The sequence below is a fragment of the Erinaceus europaeus genome, chromosome 3 (genome assembly GCF_950295315.1).
Source record: "Erinaceus europaeus chromosome 3, mEriEur2.1, whole genome shotgun sequence".
NCBI lineage: Eukaryota > Metazoa > Chordata > Mammalia > Eulipotyphla > Erinaceidae > Erinaceus > Erinaceus europaeus.
The window spans coordinates 81424931-81449273 of NC_080164.1; the positions used below are offsets into that span (position 1 = coordinate 81424931).

At 42.7% G+C, this 24343-nt stretch overlaps 1 protein-coding gene across 7 annotated transcripts in view; it reads right to left on the reverse strand.

Annotated features, from left to right (window-relative positions):
* LIMS1 (LIM zinc finger domain containing 1) overlaps positions 1-24343 on the reverse strand; it is a 165452-nt gene that overhangs the window by 11168 nt on the left and 129941 nt on the right. For all 7 annotated transcript variants that reach the window (XM_060187601.1, XM_060187598.1, XM_060187600.1 and 4 more), the window contains 6 exons: positions 11662-11728; positions 10402-10522; positions 8379-8528; positions 4377-4527; positions 3377-3469; positions 2559-2607 (listed from right to left, as the gene is read on the reverse strand). In XM_060187601.1, the coding sequence (XP_060043584.1) occupies positions 2559-2607; positions 3377-3469; positions 4377-4527; positions 8379-8528; positions 10402-10522; positions 11662-11728 (631 nt within the window). The remainder of the gene's footprint in view (positions 1-2558; positions 2608-3376; positions 3470-4376; positions 4528-8378; positions 8529-10401; positions 10523-11661; positions 11729-24343) is intronic.

Genomic DNA, 24343 nt, shown 5'->3' on the forward strand with positions numbered 1-24343 from the left:
ATATGTATATGCCACTCAGACATCACACTCTTTGGGAAGCACAGCGCTTGCCTACCTTTCTGCTATGGTGCAACAGTGCAACATGGACCAGGCAATTTCCTTCCTTCCCCCCACCACCCCATTGTTTCTGTTGCTTCACTGCTCAGAACTTTTTTTCTTTTCCCAGACAGGAAGATCAACTCTGGTTTCTGGTGGTGCTAGTGACTAAACCTGAGACTTTGGACATTCAGGCAAGAATGTCTTTTTGCTTAGTATGCTATCTTCCTGGTTCTTCAGATAGAAAGAGAAACTAATATATAGAAGGGGAGGTACAATAGCACCCAAGCTTCCTCCAATGTGTCTTAGTACTCCCATGTGCTATACAGGGGACTCAAACCTGGGTTATACAGATGGCAAAGCAGGTGTCCTCCCTAGGTAAGCTAGCTAAGCTATTTAAAGAAATCCCAATACCGGGTGCCAGCATCTGGCTTACCTGGTATTACATGTTACCACGTACAAAGACCTGGGTTTGAGACCTGGGCTGCCACATGGAACCCCCTACAGGGGTAAGTGGTAGCATAATGGCTTCTCCTCTCTAAGAGAAAAAAACAATGTCCACAGGGAATAATGGGGCCATTAAGATACCAAGTCCCAGTGATAACCCTAATGGCAAAAGGTTAAAAAATTAAAACTCGACTTACTTCTCCTATAGGACTCTTTCTTAAAAAAAGGTGACAACAAACAAATAGACTTCCTTTGACAGCTTCTTTTGCCTGTCAACCGCTTCATATGAGAGTTTTATTTCCAGTGGCACTAAAGGTTGCTTTCTCAAACAAATTCTTTTTGTTCTGGAGCCTGGGCCTAGCATATGTGCAATTTCACTGCTCCTGGGCTGCTTTTTCATGCAGAGAGTAACAGGGAGAGGCACCCCCAGCACTGGCTTCTACCCAGGGCCATGGTACTCTTAGCTGGTGCCAGCCATCAAACTTGGGCCACATGTACCAGGGTATATGCCTTCCCCAGTGAGCTATCTTTCCAGCCCTAAACTATTCCTATCTCGGAATATGTGGGCAGTGTTTCAGAAAGTATTTCCTGACTTAGCATCTCTGCCAGAATCATGAAGGCTGCTGGAAATAGGAATATTTCAAACCCCGCCAGGAAGCTTCTAGCTGAGTTGTGTGAGCTACGATTAGCAAAGACAGCTGTTTCCTTTTTGCTCCAGTCAATCTGCACTGCCTAATCACCACACTAAGGGTGTTAAGTTGCAGAAACAGCTGTTGATAAGAGCCAGGGTTTAGCATCTGTGAAACTAAAGCACCTCTGCCTAACTACCATAGCAGAATAAACCTTAGTCTCATAAACATTGCTCTATATGTTCCAAGATGTATAATTCCAGGAAACACAAACAGAAACAGATCAGAGGGCTAGGCAGGAACAGTTAGTTCCCTCAGTTCCTATGGTGACAGTCCTATGAAACTGGCCTGTCGGGCTACCATCAACAAAGTATCAAGTCAAACTCTTAGACCATTGCCTTGCTGCTACAGATGACTTGTGAAATAAGCCCAAGTAAAAGAAGTAACTGAGTAACTGATATTGATCACATTCTCTCCTTTCTTTCTTTCTTTCTTTCTTTCTTTCTTTCTTTCTTTCTTTCTTTCTTCTTTTCTTTCTTTCTCTCTCTCTCTCTCTCTCTCTCTCTCTCTCCCCCTCTCTCTCTCTTTCTTTGCCTGTAACCAGGGATATCACTGGGACTCAATGCCTGCACGATTCCACTAATCTCAGTGGACATTTTTTCTCTTTCCTCTAGATAGAGGGTAAGAGACACAGAGAATAGAGAGGGAGGGGCCAGGTAGTGGCACGCCTGGTTAAGCACACACGCTACAGTGTGCAAGGACCCAGGTTCAAGCCCCTGGTTCCCACCTGCAGGGGAAAGCTTCACGAGTGGTGAAGCAGGACTATAGGTGTCTCTCTGTTTCCCTCCCTCTCTATCTCCTTCTCTCTTCTCAATTTCTCTGTCTCTATCCAATAATAAAGAAATAAAGAAAGAAGGAAAGAAAGAAAGAAGGGAAGAAAGAAAGAAAAAGAAAGAAAGAAAAGAAAAGAAAGAAAGAATAGAGAGGGAGAGAGGAGAGACACTATAGCATTGCTCCACCACTCATGAAGCTTTCCCTGGAAGGTTCCCCTCCCATGTGGTGGCTCAGGAACTCAAACCCAGGTCCTTGCCCGTGATAATGTATGTGCTCTACCAGTTGAGCCACCTACTGGCCCATCAACTTCTTAAAACACACACACACACACACACACACACACACACACACACACACACACACACGATAGAGACAGAAATTGAGGGAGGAGGGAGAGAGGGAAAGAGAGTCATCTGCAGCACTGCTTCACCACTTGTGAAGCTTTCCTCCTACAGTGAGGATCATGGGCTTGAACCTGGGTCCCTGCCTACTGTTATGCGTGTGCTTATCCAGGTGTGCCACTACATGCCGCCTCCCATCATGAATTTCTTTCAACAGTCACATAACTTAAGTGTTTTGTGTCCAAAGGGGGTTGTCCCATCAGATACTTACCATCACCTTCTATAACTCGGTTGCAGTGGAAGCAAACATCACCAAATAGCTGAAAATGGGGGGAAAAAAAGGTAAAAATTCAAGACATGATAGAACTTTAGAAACACCAGGTGTTTAGTATAATCTCTAAATTATAAATATCACTTAAAAATAGTTGGCTCCCTAGATCCAGACTTTGCCATTACTAGAGAAAACTAGTAAAAGTTCATTGCTTATCAATGAAAAGAATCTATTTTTCATCACTATCAAAACCCAAATAAAATCTATTTTTATTACTATCAAAACCCAAATAAAATAAAAACCCGAATTATTCCCTACAATGAAAATAATCTATTTTTCATCACTATCAAAACCCAAATAAAATCTATTTTTTATCACTATCAAAACCCAAATAAAATAAAAAACCAAATTATTCCCTACAATGAACAGAATCTATTTTTCATCACTATCAAAACCCAAATAAATGGCTCAGGATAAAGGTGGATGAAGGAACAGGATAGCACTAGACCAAGTTAAGCAGTAGTGTGGGAAAAATGCCCTCAGGATTCTACCGGGTCAAGTGCCAAAACTGCAGGACACAAGTCACTATAGCAGCACTGATAACTGCGCTATAAAAGAAAGTTCCAGGAGCTAGGAGATATATATTCTTTGTACTTTTTACAACCTTTCCATCAGTCTAAAATTATTTCCCAAATAAAAAGTGAGAAACATACATTGAAGACCTATTTATGTTGTTCAAAAGATTCCTTTGTAGCCAAAACACCGATAAGCTCAACTTCCTGAAAGACTGTCTAGTCTCCAGTGAGCATGGTTAGTACCTGGTTATAGTGGGTTTCACAGTATGCCAGGCCCTTCCTCTCATAGTGGCGATGCCCAAGAAATGGCTTTTCACACTTGGCACAGACAAAATGCTAGAGGAAAAAAAAGTGATACAGGTCATTGTTGATATGTCATATTAAATTAATTTGCTGAAGTCAAAGTCTAAAGTTAAAATGATCCTTGGGCAACATATATGGAAATTTGAAGCTGTCCCTTCACTGGGCTGGATGTGACCTTACACAATTTCCATGGCAATGCACATACCCCAGTCTCTGATGACCACCTTCAAGACAGTCTATTCAAGAAAGACAAAACAAGAGGTAAAAGCCTCTGAGTATCTGCACTGCAGGACTGGCTGGAGCTTCCTGGAGAGGGGTGCTGTTTTGGTCTGTCTCAAATAAAATTAAATGGTCAGGGAAGTAGTTGAGTGGTTCAGCACGTATCTTGTTTGGTGAGAACCTGGGCTCAATCATTCAAAATTGCATTAAGAAACTGCCTTGTCCACATTTAATATTTAGACTGTCTTATTCTTTTAAAAAATTGTTTTAGCACACACACCCCCCCACCAGGGTTACCACTCGGGCCTGATGCCTGTACTATGAATCCACTGCTACCAGTGGTCATTGTTTCCCCCTATTTTTATTGGACAGAACAGATAGAAATTGAAGGGGGGAGGGAGATAGGAAAAGAGAGAGACACCTGCAGACCTGCTTAACCACTAGTGAAGCATCCCCCTGCAAATGGGAGACGGAGGCTCAAACCCTGGTCATTGCACATGGTAATGTGTGTGCTTTAACTGGGTGTACCACAATCTGGTCCCCTTAGCATTATTTGTAATAGCCCAAACATGGTGGAAACCCAGATATCTAACAACATATGAATGGTTATACACATAATAGAATATTATTCAGCTGTTAAAAACAAAGACTCTCAATTTTGCCAGCACATTTGGATCATGGAAATGCAGAAGCACAGCCTGTCCCCCAATTCAGAACACACCTCCACATGCCACTGTTTGCCCATGGCATTGACCACGCGCCCTTCAATGGGCCGGCGGCAAGCCCCACAGATGGGGACCCCCATCTTGTCGTGGCAAGGCAAGCAGTACAGCTCCCCTTTCAGCTCTCGGGCATCAGCGGTAAGCTCCTTCCTGCGCACAAGAACGACAGACAGCAAATGAGCAATTCTACCTGCAGAGAAAAAGGCAGCTACAGTGGACCAGAATTTTTTTTTTTTTTTTAAAGATGCCTCTACAATAATTCCTGTAACTTCCATGCACTCCCACTTTTATCAGTAATCTGATAAAACTGAACTGATAGGCTGGAACAGCTTTCAGACTCCTGACCAAATGTCAAAATCATATAGGGATGTTAAGGTGGATGATTAGGTCGGGTTATAGTCCATCCAGCTGTGATGTTTACTGTGCCCTTGTCTTATTATCTCATTCATTTGTTTTCCTTAAAAAGTTAGAAGGGAATAACTGCAGTGTTAAGGATGGGTCCAGAGAACTATCATTCCAAAATCACTGAGCTTGTGGGGGCAGGGCAGTGGCACCTCTGGTTGAGTGCAGACATTACCAGGATAATTGAGTTTGGAGATAAGTTCCATTTACTAATATTATTTAAGCTATCACAAGCTGGTAAGAATAGTTACAGATTCGGGATAGAAAAGAAACACATAAAACGACCAGAATTTTCTTCCAAGTCCTAAGGGCTATGATTTTCAGTCTCTTGAGGCAATAAATATTGAGCCACAGATGGCTTCAACTGGTCAAATGGACTTGTCTGACTTTCATCTGTTTCAAATAATTATTGGGGGGTGGGGGCAGCAAGGCTATCACTGGGGCTTGGTGCCTGCATGACTTCACTGTTCCCAGAAGCTTTTGTTTTCTTCAGATAGAGGCTGAGAGTCAGAAAGAGATAGACAGACAGAGAGAAGAGACATATACAGCACTACTCTACTATTCATGAAGTTTTCCCCTTATAGGTGGGAATAGAGACTTGAACCTGGGTTCTTTCATGTGTTAACATGTGTACTCTACCAAGTCAAGTCAAGTCAAGTCACCACCTAAGCCAAATGATTCTTTAGAAGTACTGATGCAAAATGAACAGAAAATCCCACCTAAGGGAGAAAAAGTAAGAACATGAGGTGAGATAGAAATAATAATCACAAAAAAGATGAATTGGCTATATATTCACCATGAAGCTATTTTCTTGACCTCTCTCTCTTTCTCACTAGCTCTCTATATTTTTTTAACCAGAATACTGCTCTGGTTCAAGGTGTTGCTTGGGGTTGAATGTAGGACTTTAGAGCCTAAGGCATGAGGCAGCTTTCTTAATCTTTAACCATCATATCTCTTCTCTCTATATATAATTAAGCATATGAGTTCATACTGACTATAACAAAGTATCTTTTTCCATTGAATTTTTGTTGTTGTTGCTTCTTTTTTGCCTCCAGGGTTATTGCTGGGGCTTGGTGCCTGCACTATGAATCCACTGCTCTTAGAGGCCATTTTTCCATTTTGTTGCCCTTGTTATTGTTGTTATTGCTATTATTGTTGCCAGATAGGATAGAGAGAAATCGAGAGAGGAGGGGAGACAGAAAGGGAGAAAGAAAGATAGACACCTGCAGATCTGCTTCACCACTTGTGAAGCAACCCCTCTACATACACAGGTGAGGAGCCTGGGGCTCAAACTACAATCCTTACGCTGGTCCTTGCACTTTGCGCCATGTGTGCTTAACCCACTGCGCTACCACCTGGCCCCTTCCATTAAATGTTTATATTAGAGAGTAATTTCAAACATCATAGTATAATATATTATATATTATGAAGTATGGAAGAAAACATCTTTTTAGACGTAAAGTCACCAAATTAAATAAAAAGTTTATTTAACTGCAACTAGGGTTGCTGTAGGAAGGGGCTCAGTGCTGGCAGTATGAATCCATCACTCTCAGTGGTTATTTTTTCCTATTTTATTTAACAGGACAGAGAAAAATGAAAGGGGAGGGAAGGTAGAGGAGAGAAAAAGACAGACACTTGCAGACCTGCTTTACCACTCATGAAGATTACCTCCGTGTGTGGGGAGTGGGGGCTTGAACCTGGGTATCTGTGCACAGTGATATGTTTGCTTAACTGGGGGATGCCACTGCCCAGCCCCCAAAATAACTTAAAGAATTTTTAAAGATAAATTACTGCAACTGAAATGACTATTTACATAGAAAGATAAGACTTAAAAGTTTTTTGGGGAGAAGTATCCTGTATTGGGAAAAGAGAGCTGAAAAATTGGGCTGAATATTAAAAGGTACACGTGATCTACACACACACACAACACACATGGAGGGGAGAATGTGCTAGACACACAATCCAGTGTGCTAAGTGTTAATGAAACTAAATGAAAGGTGTGTAAATATTCTTTCTTCATTTTTAAGATTTTTTTTTTTTGGTCATTATTTGTTAGATAGAGATAGGAATCAAGAGGCCGGTTGGTAGCACACCTGGTTGAGCATATACACTACAGTGCACAAAGACCTGGGTTCAAGCTCCCAGTCCCCATCTATGGGGGGAAGCTTCACAAATGCAAAACAGGGCTGTAGCTGTCTCTGTCTCTCCTCCCTCTTAATCTACCCCCCTCATTTTCTTTCTCTACCCAAAAATAAGTAAATAAAAATTTATTTTATTTTATTTATTCCCTTTTGTTGCCCTTGTTTTATTGTTGTAGTTATTGATGTCATTTTATTGTTGTAGTTACTGATATCACTGTTGTTGGATAGGACAGAGAGAAATGGAGAGAGGAGGGGAAGACAGAGAGGGGGAGAGATAGACACTTGCACATCTGCTTCACCGTCTGTGAAGTGACTCCCCTACAGGTGGGGAGCCGGGGGCTCGAACCGGGATCCTTAACGTGGGTCCTTGTGCTTTGTGCCACCTGTGCTTAACCCACTGTGCTACTGCCTGACTCCCAGTAAATAAAGATTTAAAAAAAAAAGAGAGAAGAGACAGATATCAAGTGGGAAGAGGGAGGTAGAGAGGGAGAAAGATATATATATATATATCTCCCTGCAAAGCTTTCCCCATGCAGTTGAGGACTGGGGGCTTGCGCATGGTTATATGTGCACTCAGCCAGGTGTGTTCCATGGCTGAGCCCCTAAAATAATGGTTTACAGTTGACAGTAAATTACAGTAGTTGGTACATGTGTAATATTTCTCAGTTTTCTGCATAACACTCTAATCCCCCATCTAGGTCCTTGTAAATATTCTTTTTTTCTTTAATTTTTTTTTTACTATCTTTATTTATTTATTGAATAGAGACAGAGAAAAATCAAGAGGGAAGGCGTCATAGAGAAGGAGAGAGAAAGAGAGACACCTGCAGTACTGCTTCACCACTTGCAAAGCTTTCTTCATGCAGGTGAGGATCAGGGACTTGAACTGAGATCCTTGCACATTTCAACATGTGAGCTCAACCAGGTATACCATCATCCAGCCCCCTTGTAAATATTCTTTTATGTTAGTTTCTCTCTCTGTTTTGGTCAACAAAAGTCAGGACCTTCAGTGTGGCTCAGTGCCTGTATGACTACACTGCTCCTGGGAGTCATATTTTTCCTCCAGACAAGAGGGTGAAAGAGAGGAGGAGGGAAAGAGAGACTGAGGCAGAGACAAAAAGGGTTCTTGCACACATCATTGCTGCATTGTTTGTAACGTTTCCTCCTTCAGGTGGGTTCCACCATGTGGTGGTCCAGGGTTCAAGCCAGGCTTTTGAAGCACAGTATGTGCTGTACTGGGTGAGCTGTCTGCTCACCTGGCCCCTCTTTGGACTTGTCTATAGGTTTACAATTTTTGATCTTAAAAATTGGAAAGAAGCAGTTTGGGTTGTCAAAGTAAGAGAAACAGGGGCCAAGTGGCCTAATGGATAAGGCGTCTGATTCCGGTTCAGAAGAAAGTAAGAGAAACAGATGTGATCTTGTGTTTCTGCTGCTGATGTGATAAAGAGGCCACTGTGGTACCCGCAGTTGGCACAGTTGAAGTGGTCCGGGTGGTAAGGGTCATTCTTGAATATCAGCGGCTGCTCATCAATGATGGCATGGCATTTCTGGCAGATGTACTTCCCAAGGCCTCTGGCTTTCTCACGGTTATGACAGGGGCGACACAGATGCCTGCACAGAACCAACCGAAAGATGTTTAGAAACTCAATTTCACTTTGTTTTTAGACAGAGGCAGAGAAAGTCAAAGAGACCATAACACCAAATCACCCTCTAATGCAGTAGGGCCTGGTTTGAAACTGGACTGTGTACACGGCAAAGCAGTGCACTACCCAAGTGAGTTATTTTGCCACCCCAGAAACTTCTATTTTTTAAAAAATTTAATTTAACTTTATTTTTTGTCTCCAGGATTATTGCTGGGGGGCTCAGTGCCTGCACTATGAATCCATTTGCTCCTGGAGGCCATTTTTTCCCTTTTGTTGCCCTTGTTGTTGTTATTGCTGTCGTTGTTGTTGGATAGGACAGAGAGAAATGGAGAGAGGAGGGGAAGACAGAGAGGGAAAGAGAAAGACAGGCACTTGCAGACCTGCTTCACTGCTCATGAAGCTTCCCTCATGCAGGTGGTATATTCTTTTTCCTTTATTGCTCCAGGGGTATCACTGGGGCTTTCTGGTTACCTGATGGCTCCACTGCACTTCCCACCTCCCCAAACACCTTCTTTCTTGGTGTGGGGTGAGGCTTTACCACCCTGAGCTCACTTTTACAAATAAATATTTAAAAAAAATTTTTTTAAAAGCTTCAGTGTGTGTTCTCTTTGATTCTCTCTTTCTGCATCTATTTGTGAAAGTGAGCTCAGAGAAGATCCCCCCACACACACACACAAAGAGTGAGGGAAGGGATAATAACTACAACAACAATAAAAAAACAACAAGGGCAACACAAGGGAAAATAAATAAATAAAGCTTACTTCAGTGTGGAGGAGGCTGGGCTTGAGCCTGGGTCTCTCTGTCAATAAAATGGGGTGGGGGAGGAAGTATACACACCTACCTTACTTTGATATCTTGCTGCTTTGCCATGTGAGAGACCCAGGTGGGGGAAGGAACAGAGGAAAAGGTAGAAAAGTACATTTTTTTAAAAAATATTTTTTATATTTATTTATTTTCCCTTTTGTTGCCCTTGTTGTTTTTTATTGTTGTAGTTATTGTTGTTACTGATGTCATCGTTGTTGGATAGGACAGAGAGAAATGGAGAGAAGAGGGGAAGACAAAGGGGGAGAGAAAGACAGACACCTGCAGACCTGCTTCACCGCCTGTGAAGCGACTCCCCTGCAGGTGGGGAGCTGGAGGCTCGAACCAGGATCCTTATGCCGGCCCTTGTGCTTGGCACCACCTGCGCTTAACCTGGTGCGCTACAGCCTGGCTCCCAGTACATTTCTTTTTAATTATTAGGAAGAAACTTCAGTTTTTTAAAATTTTTTTTTAAAATTTATTTATGAGAAAGACAGGAGAGAGAGAGAGAGAGAGAGAGAGAGAGAGAGAACCAGACATTACTCTGGCATGTGTGCTGCCGGGGATCGAACTCAGGACCTTATGCTTGAGAGTCCAAAGCTTTATCGCTGTGCCACCTCCCGGACCACGAAACTTCAGTTTTAAAGTTAAGTTTCAGGCTGGGCAGTAGTGCACCAGGTTAAGCACACATGGCATGAAGTGCAAGGACTGGCACAAAGATCCCAGTTCAAACCCCCGGCTGTTGTTGTCCTTATTGTTATTTTTGCCATTGAAGTTGTTGCTGGATAGGACAGAGAGAAATCAAGAGAGGATGGGAGACAGAGAGGGGGAGAGAAAGACAGACACCTACAGACTTGCTTCTCTGCTTGTGAAGTGACCCCCCTGCAGGTAGGGAGTTGGGGGGCTCGAACCAGGATCCTTATGCCTGTCCTTGCGCTTTGTGCCACCTGCACTTAACCTGCTGTGTTACCATCCGATCCCACAAAGTTCAGTGTTCCCAGTACACATTACGGCACCTATCAGGGAAGGAAAGCTCCTACCTCCCAGCGTTCTTGACAAATCCAATGTCAGCCAGCACCTCCTGGCAGAGGTCACAGCGGAAGCACTCAGGATGCCAGCTGTTGTTCATGGCCTTGATCACTCGGCCGATGATGAATTCACCTGTGGGAAAGAAACACACAAAGCATGTTAAAGTAGGGAGAAAACCAAGGAGGCTAGGGATATATTTTATATTTTTATTGCTACCAGGATTATTTATCACTGAGGCTTGATGCCTGCATGATGAATCCATTCCTCCTGGTGGCCTTTTTTGTTTTTGTTTTTCTCCCCATTAGACAGAACAGAGAGGGAGATGGGAGAGAGGAAGGAAGAGATGAGGAACACCTGTATCACTGCTCACACACCTGTATCACTGCTCACTGATCATGAAGCTTTGCCCCTGCAGGTGGGGGCTGGGGCTTAGAACACAGGTTCTTTCGAATGGTAATAAAGCTCAACAGGGCATCTACTGCTTGGCCTTCAGGTTAAGGCCCAGGAGGTAGCACAGTGGATAAGGTGTTAGACTCTCAAGTATGAGGTTTCAAATTCAATCACCAGCATGCATTTAATTTCATCTTTGATTAAGACTTTAGGATATTTTTTTAAAAAAGATTTTATTTATTTATTATTGAGAAATATAGAGGAGAAAGAACCAGACATCACTGTGGAACATGTGCTGCTGAGGATCGAACTCAGGACCTCATGCTTGAGAGTCCAAAGCTTTATCACTGTGCCACCTCCCAGACCGCAGACTTTAGGATATTTCACTTCATTTCACCCATCTTTAGAGATTTTCCAGGAGAGTTACTTACTTTTTGTTTTAATTAATTAATTAGTTAATTAATTATTATTTGCCTCCAGGGTTATTGCTGGGACTTCTTGCTTGCACTATGAACCCACTGATTCTGGAGGCCATTTTTTCCATTTCATTGCCCTTGTTGTTGTTATTATTGTTATTGCTGGATAGGACAGAGAGAAATGGAGAGAGGAGAGGAAGACAGAAGGGGAGAGAAAGATAAGACACCTGCAGACCTGCTTCACCACTTGTGATTACAATGAGCAAGAAATCACTTTTTTCAACCACTGATATTTTATTATTGTTAAATAAGGCAGTGTATGTGTTTGTAGCTACTTCTCATTCAGATAGAACAGAGACTAAGAAAGGCAGAGCAATGACTCCCTACCTGGGGAGTCATCTATTGGGCCCCCCATGACAATTCTGAAACTTACTTGTCGTTTTTGCATTCAGCACCAGAACTTACCACACTGATGACAGCAAGGAGCAAAAAGCATCTGAAAATCATGTTCACAGTACTTCCTTCCTTCAAACTGAAAAAGAAGGGAACAGTAACTTGGAAACATGAAACAACCACAAGATAAAATATGATCATTCTATGGAGGAGAGTATAGGAAAGGTATCCTGTGTTTTTGATCTAAGAGCTCTGCTTTAAGAATTTTGGATTCTGGGGACTGGGCAGTGGTGCACTGGGTTAAGCACACATAGTACAAATCACGAAGACCTGTACAAGGATCCCGGTTCAAGTCCCTGGCTCCTGCAGTGGGGTTGCTTCACAAGTGGTGAAGGTGTCTATCTTTGTCTCTCCATCTCTAAATCCCTCCCTCCTCTCTCAATTTCTCTCTATCCTACCCAATAAAAAAAGGGAAAAATGGGGGGGTAGGGCGGTAGCGCAGCAGGTTAAGCAGACGTGGCATGAAGCGAAAGGACTAGTGTTAGGGTCCCACTTCGAGCCCCCGGCTCCCCACCTGCAGGGGAGTCACTTCACAGGTGGTAAAGCAAGTCTGCAGGTGTCTTATCTTTCTCCCTCCCCCTCTGTTTTCCCCTCCTCTCTCCATTTCTCTCTGTCCTATCCAACGACGACATCAATAACAACAATAACTACAACAACAATAGAAAACAACAAGGGCAACAAAACGGGGGGAGAAGGGGGGAAATGGCCACAAGGAGAAGTCGATTCATGGTGCTGGCACCAAGCCCCAGTGATAACCCTGGAGGCAAAAATAAATAAATAAATAAAATTAAATAATTTTGAATTCTATTGTGATGTATTTATTTTTGCCACCGGGACTATCACTGGGTCCTGGTACCTGCACGGTAGCACCATTCCTAAAGGACATTTCTTCACTTTTGTCTTGTTCTGTTCATTTATTTATTTGAGAGAACCACAGCATCACTCTTGAACATGCAGTGCCAATGATCTCATGCTTGAGATCGAAGCTTTATCTACTGGACCACTTCCCGGACCAATATTTCAATATTTTCTTTACCCCTTCCTCCCTTCCTTCCTTCCTTCCTTCTTCTTTTTCTTTCTTTTTTCTTTTCCTTTCTTTTCTTTTTCTTTTCCTCTTTCTTTCTTTCTTTCTTTCTTTCTTTCTTTCTTTCTTTCTTTCTTTCTTTCTTCCCCCACCCCTTTTTTTGATAGAAGGTGGGTAAGAGGGGGCACTTCTCAGCTCTGGCTTACGGTGGTGCCAGGAATTGGGAGACTCAGACATGAAAGTATTTTGTATAATCATTAGGCTTTCTCCTCAGCCCTCAGTTTTGATTTTTAAAAATACATAAATGGTCTGGTAGGTGGTGCAGTGGATAAAGAATATGACTCTCATGCATGAGGTCCTAAGTTCGATCCCTGGCAGCACCTGTAACAGAGTGATGTCTGGTTCTCTCTCTGTCTCCTACTTTTCTAATAAATAAATAAATAATATTTTAAAATGTTTTGAAAAGTACATAAACGTGTGCCTCTCAATACTGCTTACATGAGGGGCAAGAAAGAAACACTAAGCAAGCTGGGACTATACCTAATATTATATCTCAGACATGGTGTTTTCATCTGTAACTACACTTAATCAGCTTGAATTAAACAGCACCTTTAGGACTCTGCTGAAAGTTACATATTCAGAAATATGCACATAAGGGTAGGCTAGATAGCATAATGATCATGCAAAGAGATTCTCTTATCTGAGGCTCTGAAATCCCAGATTCAATCCCCCCAATCAGCGCTCTAGCAAAACAAACAACAGAAAGATACACATACATACAAATTCTACATTTCACTGTAAAAACATTTTTACAGAGGATAAATATGCATGCATATTTTAAGTTTAAACATTTTAAATGGGAACTAACCCCATAATCAAACAGACACACACACACACGCACACGCACACGCACACACACACACACACACACACGCAGCAGATAGCTCACACAGTAGAATGCACATTACCATGAATAAATATTTGGTTTTGGCTCCTGGGCCGCCATATGGGATCACTTGACAGGGAGAAATCTTGAAAGATGGAGCAGTGCTTCAGTGTCTCTCTCTTCAGCCTTCTCTCTCTCTCTTTTCTTTTTTTAATTTTTTATTATCTTTATTTACTAGATAGAGACAGCTAGAAATTGAGAGGGTAGGAGGAGACAGAGAGAGACAGAGAGACACCTGCAACACTGTTTCACCACTCACAAAGCTTTCCCCCTGCAGGTGTGGATCAGGGGTTCAAACCCCGGTCCTTGTGCACTCAATGAGGTGTGCCACCACCTGGCTCCTCTCTCTTACCATCTCTATCTTTCATTCTCTGTGAGGAAAAAATGGCCTCTGGGCATAGTGGCACCCTGCAGACACTAAGTCTTAGTGATAGATAATGCTGGTGGCAAACTGAATAAATAAAATAAATAAAACTTGTGGCCCAGGAGATGGGGCAGTGATTAAAGCCCTGGGTCAGGCTGAGTTATATCTCTAGCATTGCACTGTGTTGCATGTATGAAAGTGATGCTCTGGTTCTCTCTCTCCTCCTAAAACAAACAAATATACTCTTTTTTTTTTTAAGAGTTGGAAAATTTGTATCATTCATTTCTCTTTTTGAACTGTCTCTATGTCATTCTGTTCTAAGTTTTATTCTACTATAATATTTCTACTCAAGTCTTTAACTGAGCAGCCCACTATACTTTTCTATAAAATTAAAATGTTTTATTTGCATTTCTCTGATAATCAATGACTTTGAGCACTTTATCATGTGTCTGTTGACCCTCTGGCTCTCTTTCTCTGTAAAGTTTCTGTCCATGTCCTCACCCTATTTTCTGATGGGGTTGTTTGATTTTTTTTGGTGTTAAGTTTAGTGAGATCTTTATGAATTTTGTTTATTAATCCTTTATCTGAAGTCTGTTATATAAAGATCTTTTCCCACACTGTAGGGTGTCTTTCTTTTAGAGTGGTGGTATCTTTGGCTGTGCAAAAGCTTTTCAGTTTGATGTAGTTTCAGTTGCTTTATTTTTTGTTCTCTTTGCTGTTGGATTTGAATTGCTGAAGAGTTTTTTGAAGTACAGGTCAAAAAGTGTTTTGCCAATTTCTATCTATTTGATAGTTTCTGGCTTAATGTCCCTGTCTTTGATGGAGCTGATTTTTGTGCAAGGTGGTATGTGGTCGTCCAATAAGGTAACCACTTTACACCTGTGAGAATGTGGGGAAAAGGGACTCTCCGGTACTTCTTCTAGGAACATAACTGATCTAACTCTTATGGAAAGCAGTCTGGAGACTTCTCAGAACACTAGAAAGAGATCTACCCTATGACCCAGCAGTTCCTCTCCTAAGGATTTATACAAAGGGAACAAAAACACCTATCAGATCTGTGTATACCTATGTTCAGAGTAGCACAATTTGTAATTGTCAAAACTTGGAAGCAACCCAATGCCCAACAACAGATGAGTAGCTAAAAAAAAAAACAACCTGTGATACATATACACAATAGAATACTACTCAGCTATCATTGCATCATCTTGTATGGAAGTAGGAGACATGTTAAACCCCTAGCTCACTGAAGGAAGCTTTGGTTTCACTTTTTCTTTGCCTCACTGTCTCTATCTAAAGAAAAAAAATTATTTAAAAGGGTAGAAAGAAAAAAAATATTTTAAAGGGTAGTACAAAAAAGTTATGATTACTAGCACAAACGATCAAAGCAGAAATGTCTATATATATATATATATTACTATTTAATGATATACATACAAGGTATATCTTTAAAAAAAACTTTATACGTATTAATCTTTCTTACTTCTACAACCCTTTTACTTCCTTCCTTCCTTTCTCTCTTTTCCTTTCCTTTCCTTTCCTTTCCTTTCCTTCCATCCCTCCTTCTTTCTTTCCACAGCACTACTCAGTTGGCTTATGGTGGTGCAGGGACTGAACATGAAAGTTCAGTCTGGCTTGAACCCAGGTCCTTGCACTTGGCAAAGTGTGTACTCTACAAGCTGTGTCACTGCCCAGTTTCACAAGGCATATCTTAATGAGATGAACTGGGTTGCTGTTTCCTATCACATTTATTTCATTTATCCATGGATAAATATGACTTATTATTAGGATAGTCAGAGCTCAATATTAATTTAGGTTTAATTTTTACTTTGAACTTTAGTTTTACCCTTTGTAGCATGAAAGGTTAAAGAATTATATAGTGATGACTACTTTAAAATCTCTGTGCTTTGTACAAGGTATATATCAAAATAGCATTCAGCTTGATGATTAAAATCCATTTTTATAGAGAATTTATTTATTACCAGAGCAATGCTCAGCTCTGACTTATGGTGGTGGGTGGGAGATTTGAACCTGGGATCCCGGAGCCTCAGGCATTAGAGTCTGTTTGTATAACCACTTATAGTATCTCCCCCACCCTTAAAATCCTTTTTTTTTTTTTTTTTTTTTTTTTTTTGCCTCTAAGGTTATTGCTGGGGCTCAGTGCCTGCACTAAGAATCCACTGCTCCTGGAGGCCATTTTCTCCATTTTGTTGCCCTTGTTGTTGCCATTGCTGTTGTTGTTGGATAGGACAGAGAGAAATGGAGAGAGGAGGAGAAGACAGAAAGGGGAGAAGCGACCCCCTGCAGGTGGGGAGCCTTGGGCTTGAACAGGGATTCTTACCCGGTCCTTGAACTTTGTGCCATGTGCGCTTAACCTGTGCGCTACCACCCGGTCCCCTTAAAAATCCCTTTTTGGGAGTCGGGTGGTAGCGCAGCAGGTTAAGCGGATGTGGTACAAAGTGCAAGGGCCGGTGTAAGGATGCCGGTTAGAGCCCCCGGCTCCCCACCTGCAGAGGAGTCGCTTCACAGGTGGTGAAGCAGGTGTGCAGGTGTCTTATCTTTCTCTTCCCCTCTCTGTCTTTCTCTCCTCTCTCCATTTCTCTCTGTCCTATCCAACAATGACAACAGCAATGGCAACAACAACGATAATAACAACAGTAAACAAGACCAACAAAAGGGAAAATAAAATACACACACACACACACACACACACACACACACACACACACACACACACACACACACATCACAGCTAGCAGACTAACCAAAGTGGAGTTATTTATGCCAGGCAAAGTCTTACTTCATTTTGAAATTCAAAAATAACAAGCTTGCGAGTAGGGCGGTAGTGCAGCGGGTTAAGTGCACGTGGCGCAAAGCACAAGGATTGGCATAAGGATCCCAGTTCGAGCTTTCGGCTCCCCACCTTCACAGGTGGTGAAGCATGTCTGCAGGTGTCTATCTTTCTCCCTCCCTTCTTTCTTCCTCCACTTCTCTTTGTTCTATCCAACAACGACAACATCAACAATAATAACTACAACAATAAAACAACAAGGGCAACAAAAGGGAATAAATAAATATATATTTAAAAATGTTAAAAAAAAATAACGAGCTTAATAAGCTTAGTACTTTCTTTTTGCCACCAGGGTTATTGCTGGAGTTGGGGACCTGTGTGATAAACCCATTTCTACCAGTGGCCACTTTTTCCTTTTTTTTTTCCCCCTTTAAATTTGATAGGACTGAGGGAAGTTTTAGGGGGTAGTGAGACAGAGGGAGAGAAAAAGAGAGAAAACGGCAGCACTGCTTCACCACTCGTGGGTGGAGATGGGGGGTGGGGAGAGGGCCTGAATCCAGGTTCTTGAGCACAGTAACGTGTGTTGAAGTGGGTACACCACCACCCAGCTCCAAGCTTAATACATTTCATAAAATTATTCTTTTATTAGTGATTTAACAGCATATTACACAATTCTAAGATGTGAGGGGTATAATTGCACACCCACATATGGTGTATGAGTCACTGTTCCCCTCCACCAAAGTTCTGTGCCCTCCCTCAGACCTCTAAATAACCACCATAATTCTTCAAAAGTACAAGAGACAGTTTAGTTACTGTTTCTTTTTTTCTGAAAGTTTATTTGTCTTAGTCATCTCTATTCTGATGTGAGTGAAACCACCTGGTAGTTGTCTTTCACCTCTTATTTTAGATAGCACCGTTACCTTCAGCTTCAGCATTCTGTACCAATCAATCCAATGTCATCTTTGTAATGACCAAGTATGGAGTATTCAGTGCAGTGCGGGGCACTGTGCCCTGCTCAAGTGCAGGCCTCACACAGGCTGAGTGGTCTTCCTGGCCTAATTGTTTCCACATCTAAAATGACACAGAGGTGTAGAGAGAGAAAGAGAGAAGGAGCCACTTACAAACACATGAGGCAAAATCACTGCTCTGTCATCCATGGATTTATCCTTGCTGTTTTCATGTGGTACCATGAGGAGACACAGAGAGAGCCTCACTGATGCATAATCTACCACTGAGCCATCTCCCCAGCCACTGGCACATATATATATATATATGTGTGTGTGTGTGTGTGTGTGTGTATGTGTGTATATATGTATGTATGTATGTATATATATATATATATATAACAAAAAATATTTTTTAATTTTATTATTATTATTTTGCCTCCAGGGTTACCGCTGGGGTGCAGTGCCTGCAACACTAATTCACTGCTCCTGGAGGCTATTTTTTTCCTTTTGTTGCCCTTGTTGTTATGGTTATTATTATGGTTGTTATTGATGTAGTCGTTGTTGGACAGGACAGAGAGAAATGGAGAGAGGAGGGGAAGACAGAGAAGGGGACAGAAAGATAGACACCTGTAGACCTGCTTCACTGCTTGTGAAGCGATCCTCCTGCAAGTGGGAGCCTGGGACTCGAACCTGAGTCCTCACGCCAGTCCTTGCACTTTGCGCCATGTACACTTAACCCACTGCACTACCGCCAGACCCCCTATTTTTTATTATCTTTGTTGGATAGAGACAGCCAGAAATCAAGAGGGAAGTGGGAGATAGAGAGAGAGAGACAGAGACAGAGATACCTGCAATACTGCTTCACCACTCATGAAGCTTTCCTCCTGTGGGTGGGGACCGGGGACTTGAATCCTTGCGCACTGTAACATGTGCACTCCACCAGGTGTGCCACCACCCAGCCCCAAGTGAATACTTTTTTTCTTCTTCTAGCGTTTGCCCTTCTTCCGTAGCCAGTCAACAGCATCAGGTTGAGCCTGATGTAAAGTTTTGAGACCTCCTTTGAATCTGGAGAGGTGGCAGTCGTTGACTATGTGGGTCATAGTCTGTCTGTAGCCGCAGGGGCAGTTCGGGTCGTCTCTGGCTCCCCAGCAATGGAACATAGCGGTGCATTGGCCATGGCCTGTTCGATAGCGATTGAGGAGAGCCCAATCATAACGTGCTAGGTCAAAGCCGGGTTGACGCTTGCAGGGGTCTGTGATGAGGTGTTTGTTCTTTACCTCAGCTGACTGCCAGCTCTGTTTCCAAGAGACTGGAACAGAGAAGTTCAGTGTAGGCGTAGGGGACCAGATTGGGTGACGAGACGTCAAGCATTGAACAGGGTGGGTGAAGATATCCGCGTATATTGGCAGGTCCGGTCGAGCGTAGACGTGGGAAATGAACTTAGATGATGCCGCATCCCGACGAATATCTGGCGGGGCGATGTTGCTAAGAACTGGCAGCCATGGAACCGGGGTGGAATGGATGGTTCCAGAAATTATCCTCATCGAGGAATATACTTCCTCATGGAGGAATATACTTCCTCATGGAGGAATATACTTTCTTAATCATAATGCACTGCAACTGTGTAGCCAAAAGTTATTTTTAAAGTAAATGTTTCTATATTGAAGAGTGTATATTATGTATGAGTATAGAAATTTGATGCTTCAGGGATCAGGCAATGGTTAGGTGTACACATTACAGTGCACAAGAACCCAGGTTCAAGTCTCTGGTCCCCTTCTGCAGATGGAAAGCTTCACAAGTGGTGTCTCTCTCCCTCTATCTGACCTCCCCCTCCCCTCTCAATTTCTCTCTGTCTTTATCCAATAATAAATAAAAATATTAAAAAAACCAAACTATAACAAATGTAACAACACAGACATCAATTCACTAATTAAAATACATAGCACAGGGTCTGCAAAACAGCTCATCTGGCTAATGTATCTTCTTCCCTGTACATAAGACCCAAGTCTGAGCCTGACCCCCACTGCACCAGGGGAAGCTTCGGTGTGTGGTCTTACCCTTACACCCCCGTACTCCTGCACCCTACCCTTTATGTCTCTCCCTACCTGAAAAACTTAATTAGTTTCCTAGTTTCCTTCCAACTGCTCTTCCCTTCTCAGATTTCAGCCTTCCTGAGTAATCAGGACTGTACTTTAGAGGAAATGAGTGGGGGTAAAAATCCCTTTGTAAAATATCTTTCCACCACATCACTCATCATAAACTACCCTTTCCTGTTATGAATTCTGTCATAAGGGGAGGAGGGGAACACATTTGGGAAATTCAAATGAAAAAGGAATGAGAGAAAAGTGTCAACAAGGAGCCCATCCCTACATGAGCACAATGCCAAGCTGAAAAGGCTCCATTCCAAGTCTCTGGGCCCGGCTTGATTCAGCCCAACATGATTTGAAGTATTTCTGGAATTTTATCACTTTGTGACAGCTGGCTCTACTTTCAAAAGTGTTTTCTTAGGAAAAAAAAAAAAGATTATAATTTTACTGGAGTTAAACTAAGATATTACAGACTCAGATTTAAGAGTGGCTAAAATGGCTGGATACAGTGACTGTTAGGGCCTTAAACAACCTCCTTGGCTATTCATTTATTTATTTTGCCACCGAGGTAATCACTGGGGCTCAGTATCTGCATAATGACTCTACCACTCCCAGTGGCCATTTTTCCTCTTCCTTCCCCCCTCCCTCCCTCCCTCCCTCCCTCCCTTCCTTCCTTCCTTCCTTCCTTCCTTTCTTTTCTTATGGAAACAAGAATAAATAGAGAGGGGAAGGTGGGAGAAAGACACTTATAGCCCTGATCCATCATTCATGAAGCTTCCCCCTTGCAGGTGGGAACTGAGGGCTCAAGCTCATGGTAATATGTGCATTCAACCAGGTGCACATCTTCCTTTCCCCTCTAAATTTCTCTGTCATATCAAATAAGGGGCGGGGAGAATGGCCACCAGGAGTGGTGGATTCCTTATGTAGGCACTGATTCCCAGCACTAACCTTGATGGCAAAACAAATAACAACAAAAAAAGAAAGTTGTTGCTACGTTGTACCCAAAACATTAAAAACAAAAACAAACAAAAATAACTGTATTCACTCCTGAATACTCCTGTTTTCAAGGGGGTGTAAGGAGAAGACCACACACCGAAGCTTCCCCTGGTGCAGTGGGGGTGAGGCTCAGACCTGGGTCTTGTGTACATTAGCCAGGTGAGTTGTTTTGCTGACCCTGTGCTATCTATGTATTTTATAAATCACTGTACTTGTTCTTTTCTTTGGTTCGCATATGAGACCAGCAAGCTAAGCATCGCGATTGCCCATTTACCCATGACCAGGTTGAGTCTCAGAAGCCTAGCCTGGCTGGGGTTACCTCCTGGCTTTAAGGATTTATTCTAGGTTAAGTCAAGTTTTTCTTTCTTTCTTTCCCTTTTTTTTTTTTTTGCCTCCAGGGTTATTGCTGGGGCTCAGTGCCAGCACCATGAATCCACTGCTCCTGGAGGCCATTTTTTTTCCCTTTTGTTGCCCTTGTTGTTGTAGCCTTGTTGTGGTTATTATTGTTGTTGTTGTTGATGTTGTTCATTGTTGGATAGGACAGAGAGAAATGGAGAAGGAGGGGAAGACAGAGAAGGGGAGAGAAACAGACACCTACAGACCTGCTTCACCGCCTGTGAAGTGACTCCCCTGCAGGTGGAGAGCCGGGGGCTCGAACTGGGACCCTTAACGCTGGTCCTTGCACTTTGTGCCACGTGCGCTTAACCTGCTGTGCTACTGCCCGACCCCCAAGTTTTTCTTTTATGCCAACTTGTCACTACAAGCTATGTTCTCTTGCACTCTGATGCCCAGGCTTACTCAAAATGAAATGGTTTCTCATCGTAATATTATATACAGAGCTATAAGTACATTCTTACCTATCACCAACACTCTACTTTATGTCAGATGAGGGCCTGGTTAAAAAACAAAAAGAGTGAGACACAACTTGCACCTCTGTTTCACCACTCATGAAACTTTTACCTGCAGATGGCAACCTGGGACTTCACACATGGTAACATGTGCACTCTACTTAGATTACTCTGATTTACTGGCTTTGTGTCTCCTCTGTTGCAGTGGGCATCCCATTGTCATAGAGTGGTCATCAGCCTCATGGAAGCCTGTCACTGGCACAGAGTAGACATCCTGCAGAAGGAGAGTACTGTGGGCCCACTCTTCTTTTCTGTGGCCAGTGGCTCACTTAACCCCAGAGGTGTGAGCAAGTGAGAATATCTAAATAACTTTTAATACTATTAAAAAAATAATAACACGGGAGTTGGGCAGTAGTGCAGCAGGTTAAGTGCACATGGCGCAAAGCACAAAGACCAGTGTAAGGATCTGTTTCAGCCTCTGGCTCCCTACTTGCAGGGGGTCGCTTTAAAGGTGGTGAAGCAGGTCTGCAGGTGTCTATCTTTCTCTCACACTCTCTGTCTTCCCCTCCTCTCTCCATTTCTCTCTGTCCTATCTAACAACAACAATAGCAATAACAACTACAATAATAACCACAAAAACACTAAAACAACAAGGGCAACAAAAGTGAAAAACTAGGGAGTCGGGCGGTAGTGCAGTGGGTTAAGCACATGTGGCGCAAAGTGCAAGGACTAGTGTAAGGATCCTGGTTGGAGCCCCCGACTTCCCACCTGCAGGGGAGTCAATTCACAAGTCGTGAAGCAGGTCTGCAGGTGTCTATCTTTCTCTCCTCCTCTTCTCTCCATGTCTCTCTATCCTATCCAACAACAACGACATCAATAACAACAACAATAATAAGACAACAAGGGCAACAAATGGGAAAATAAATAAGTAAAATTAAAAAAAAAAAAGGGAAAAACTACCCTCCAGGAGCAGTGGATTCGTAGTCCAGGCACCAGGCACCGAGCCCCAGCAATAACCCTTGTGGCAAAAAGAAAAAAGGAAGGAAGGAAGGAGCACTGAGCCTTCTTATCTATAACTTTGGTGTCAAGAAAACAAAATAAAAAACCCACTGATCATAGTCAAATTAGCAGAGACAGGGCAAAGGTGTGTGTGTGTGTGTGTGTGTGTGTGTGTGTGTGTGTGTGTGTGTGCGCACGCGCGCACGCACGCGTGTGTTATTGCTCAGACAAATAGGAAAGTGCCTTAGGATCTACTTTTTTCAGGATCTAGTGATAGAGGATAGAGGTGCTATTACCCTACTCAGGACAATCACAGCAAAGCATTACACAGCTCAAAACATTAACAGAGTGAGCAGAGAAGGGGAAGTAGCACCCAATGAGAAGTGGAAGGGAGGAACTGGCCAGTGACTCACTGAATTCTATATAATCCCGGGTTGAAACTTGTCATCACCGAAGACACTTATAATTATTCCTTTGACAGAGAAAGCAGAAATGCAGAGAGATGAAATAATCTGACTCGTAGACAATGGAGCTGATTCTCAAATCCAACGCTGCTGGACCCCAAATCTATGTGTGTCCCTCTGGGCTTGTGGTACCAGCACCCCCGGGCAGAGCAAGAGTGAACATGAACTGGGAGCCCTATAGTACCTTGTGGGTTTCTACCAGACCTCAAAGTCTCAGCTGACAGATAGCCCTTGCCTCTTTGCCAATATACAATGTGACTTTGATTTCAGAACTATTAATTTAAAGAATTAATCCTCCTGGATGGGAAACAATGATATAACAGACTTGTATTACTGGGTTCCCTTTTGAGCATGTACCAGTAAAGTGAACTCTGTCAGAGATCACCAAGTGTCAGGCCCTGAGCTAAACCACTTAATACATCTTCTATCTCAGTTCACAGTGGATCAGGGTGGGGTAAGGACTTATTCTCAGGTACATTTACAGTTTTCTTTTTCTTTCTTTTTTTAATATTTACTTATTTATTCCCTTTTGTTGCCCTTGCTGTTTCATTGTTGTAGTTATTATTGTTGTTCTTGATGTCATTGTTGTTGGATAGGACAGAGAGAAATGGAGAGAGGAGGGGAAGACAGAGAGGGGGGAGAGACAGATAGACACCTGCAGACCTGTTTCACCGATTGTGAAGTGACTCCCCTGCAGGTGGGGAGCCAGGGGCTCGAACCGGGATCCTTATGCCGATCCTTGCGCTTTGCAACACATGCACTTAACCCACTGCGCTACCGCCCGACTCCCTTTTCTTTCTTTTTTAAAATATTTATTTATTTTCCCTTTTGTTACCCTTGTTGTTTTATTGTTGTAGTTATTATTGTTGATCTTGATGTCATTGTTGTTGGATAGGACAGAGAGAAATGGAGAGAGGAGGGGAAGACAGAGAAAGGGAGAGAAAGACAGACACCTGCAGACCTGCTTCACTGCCTGTGAAGCTACTCCCCTGCAGGTGGGGAGCCAGGGGTTCAAACTGGGATCCTTACGCCAGTCCTTGCACTTTGCGCTGCTTGTGCTTAACCTGCTGTGCCACCTCCCGACTCCCTCTTTTTTAATTTTTAATTATCTTTACTTATTTATTGGCTAGAGACAGACAGAAATTGAGAGGAAAGGGGAGATAGAGACAGGGAGAAACCTGCAGCACTGATTTACCACTTGTGAAGCTTTCCCCATGCAGGTGGGGACCAG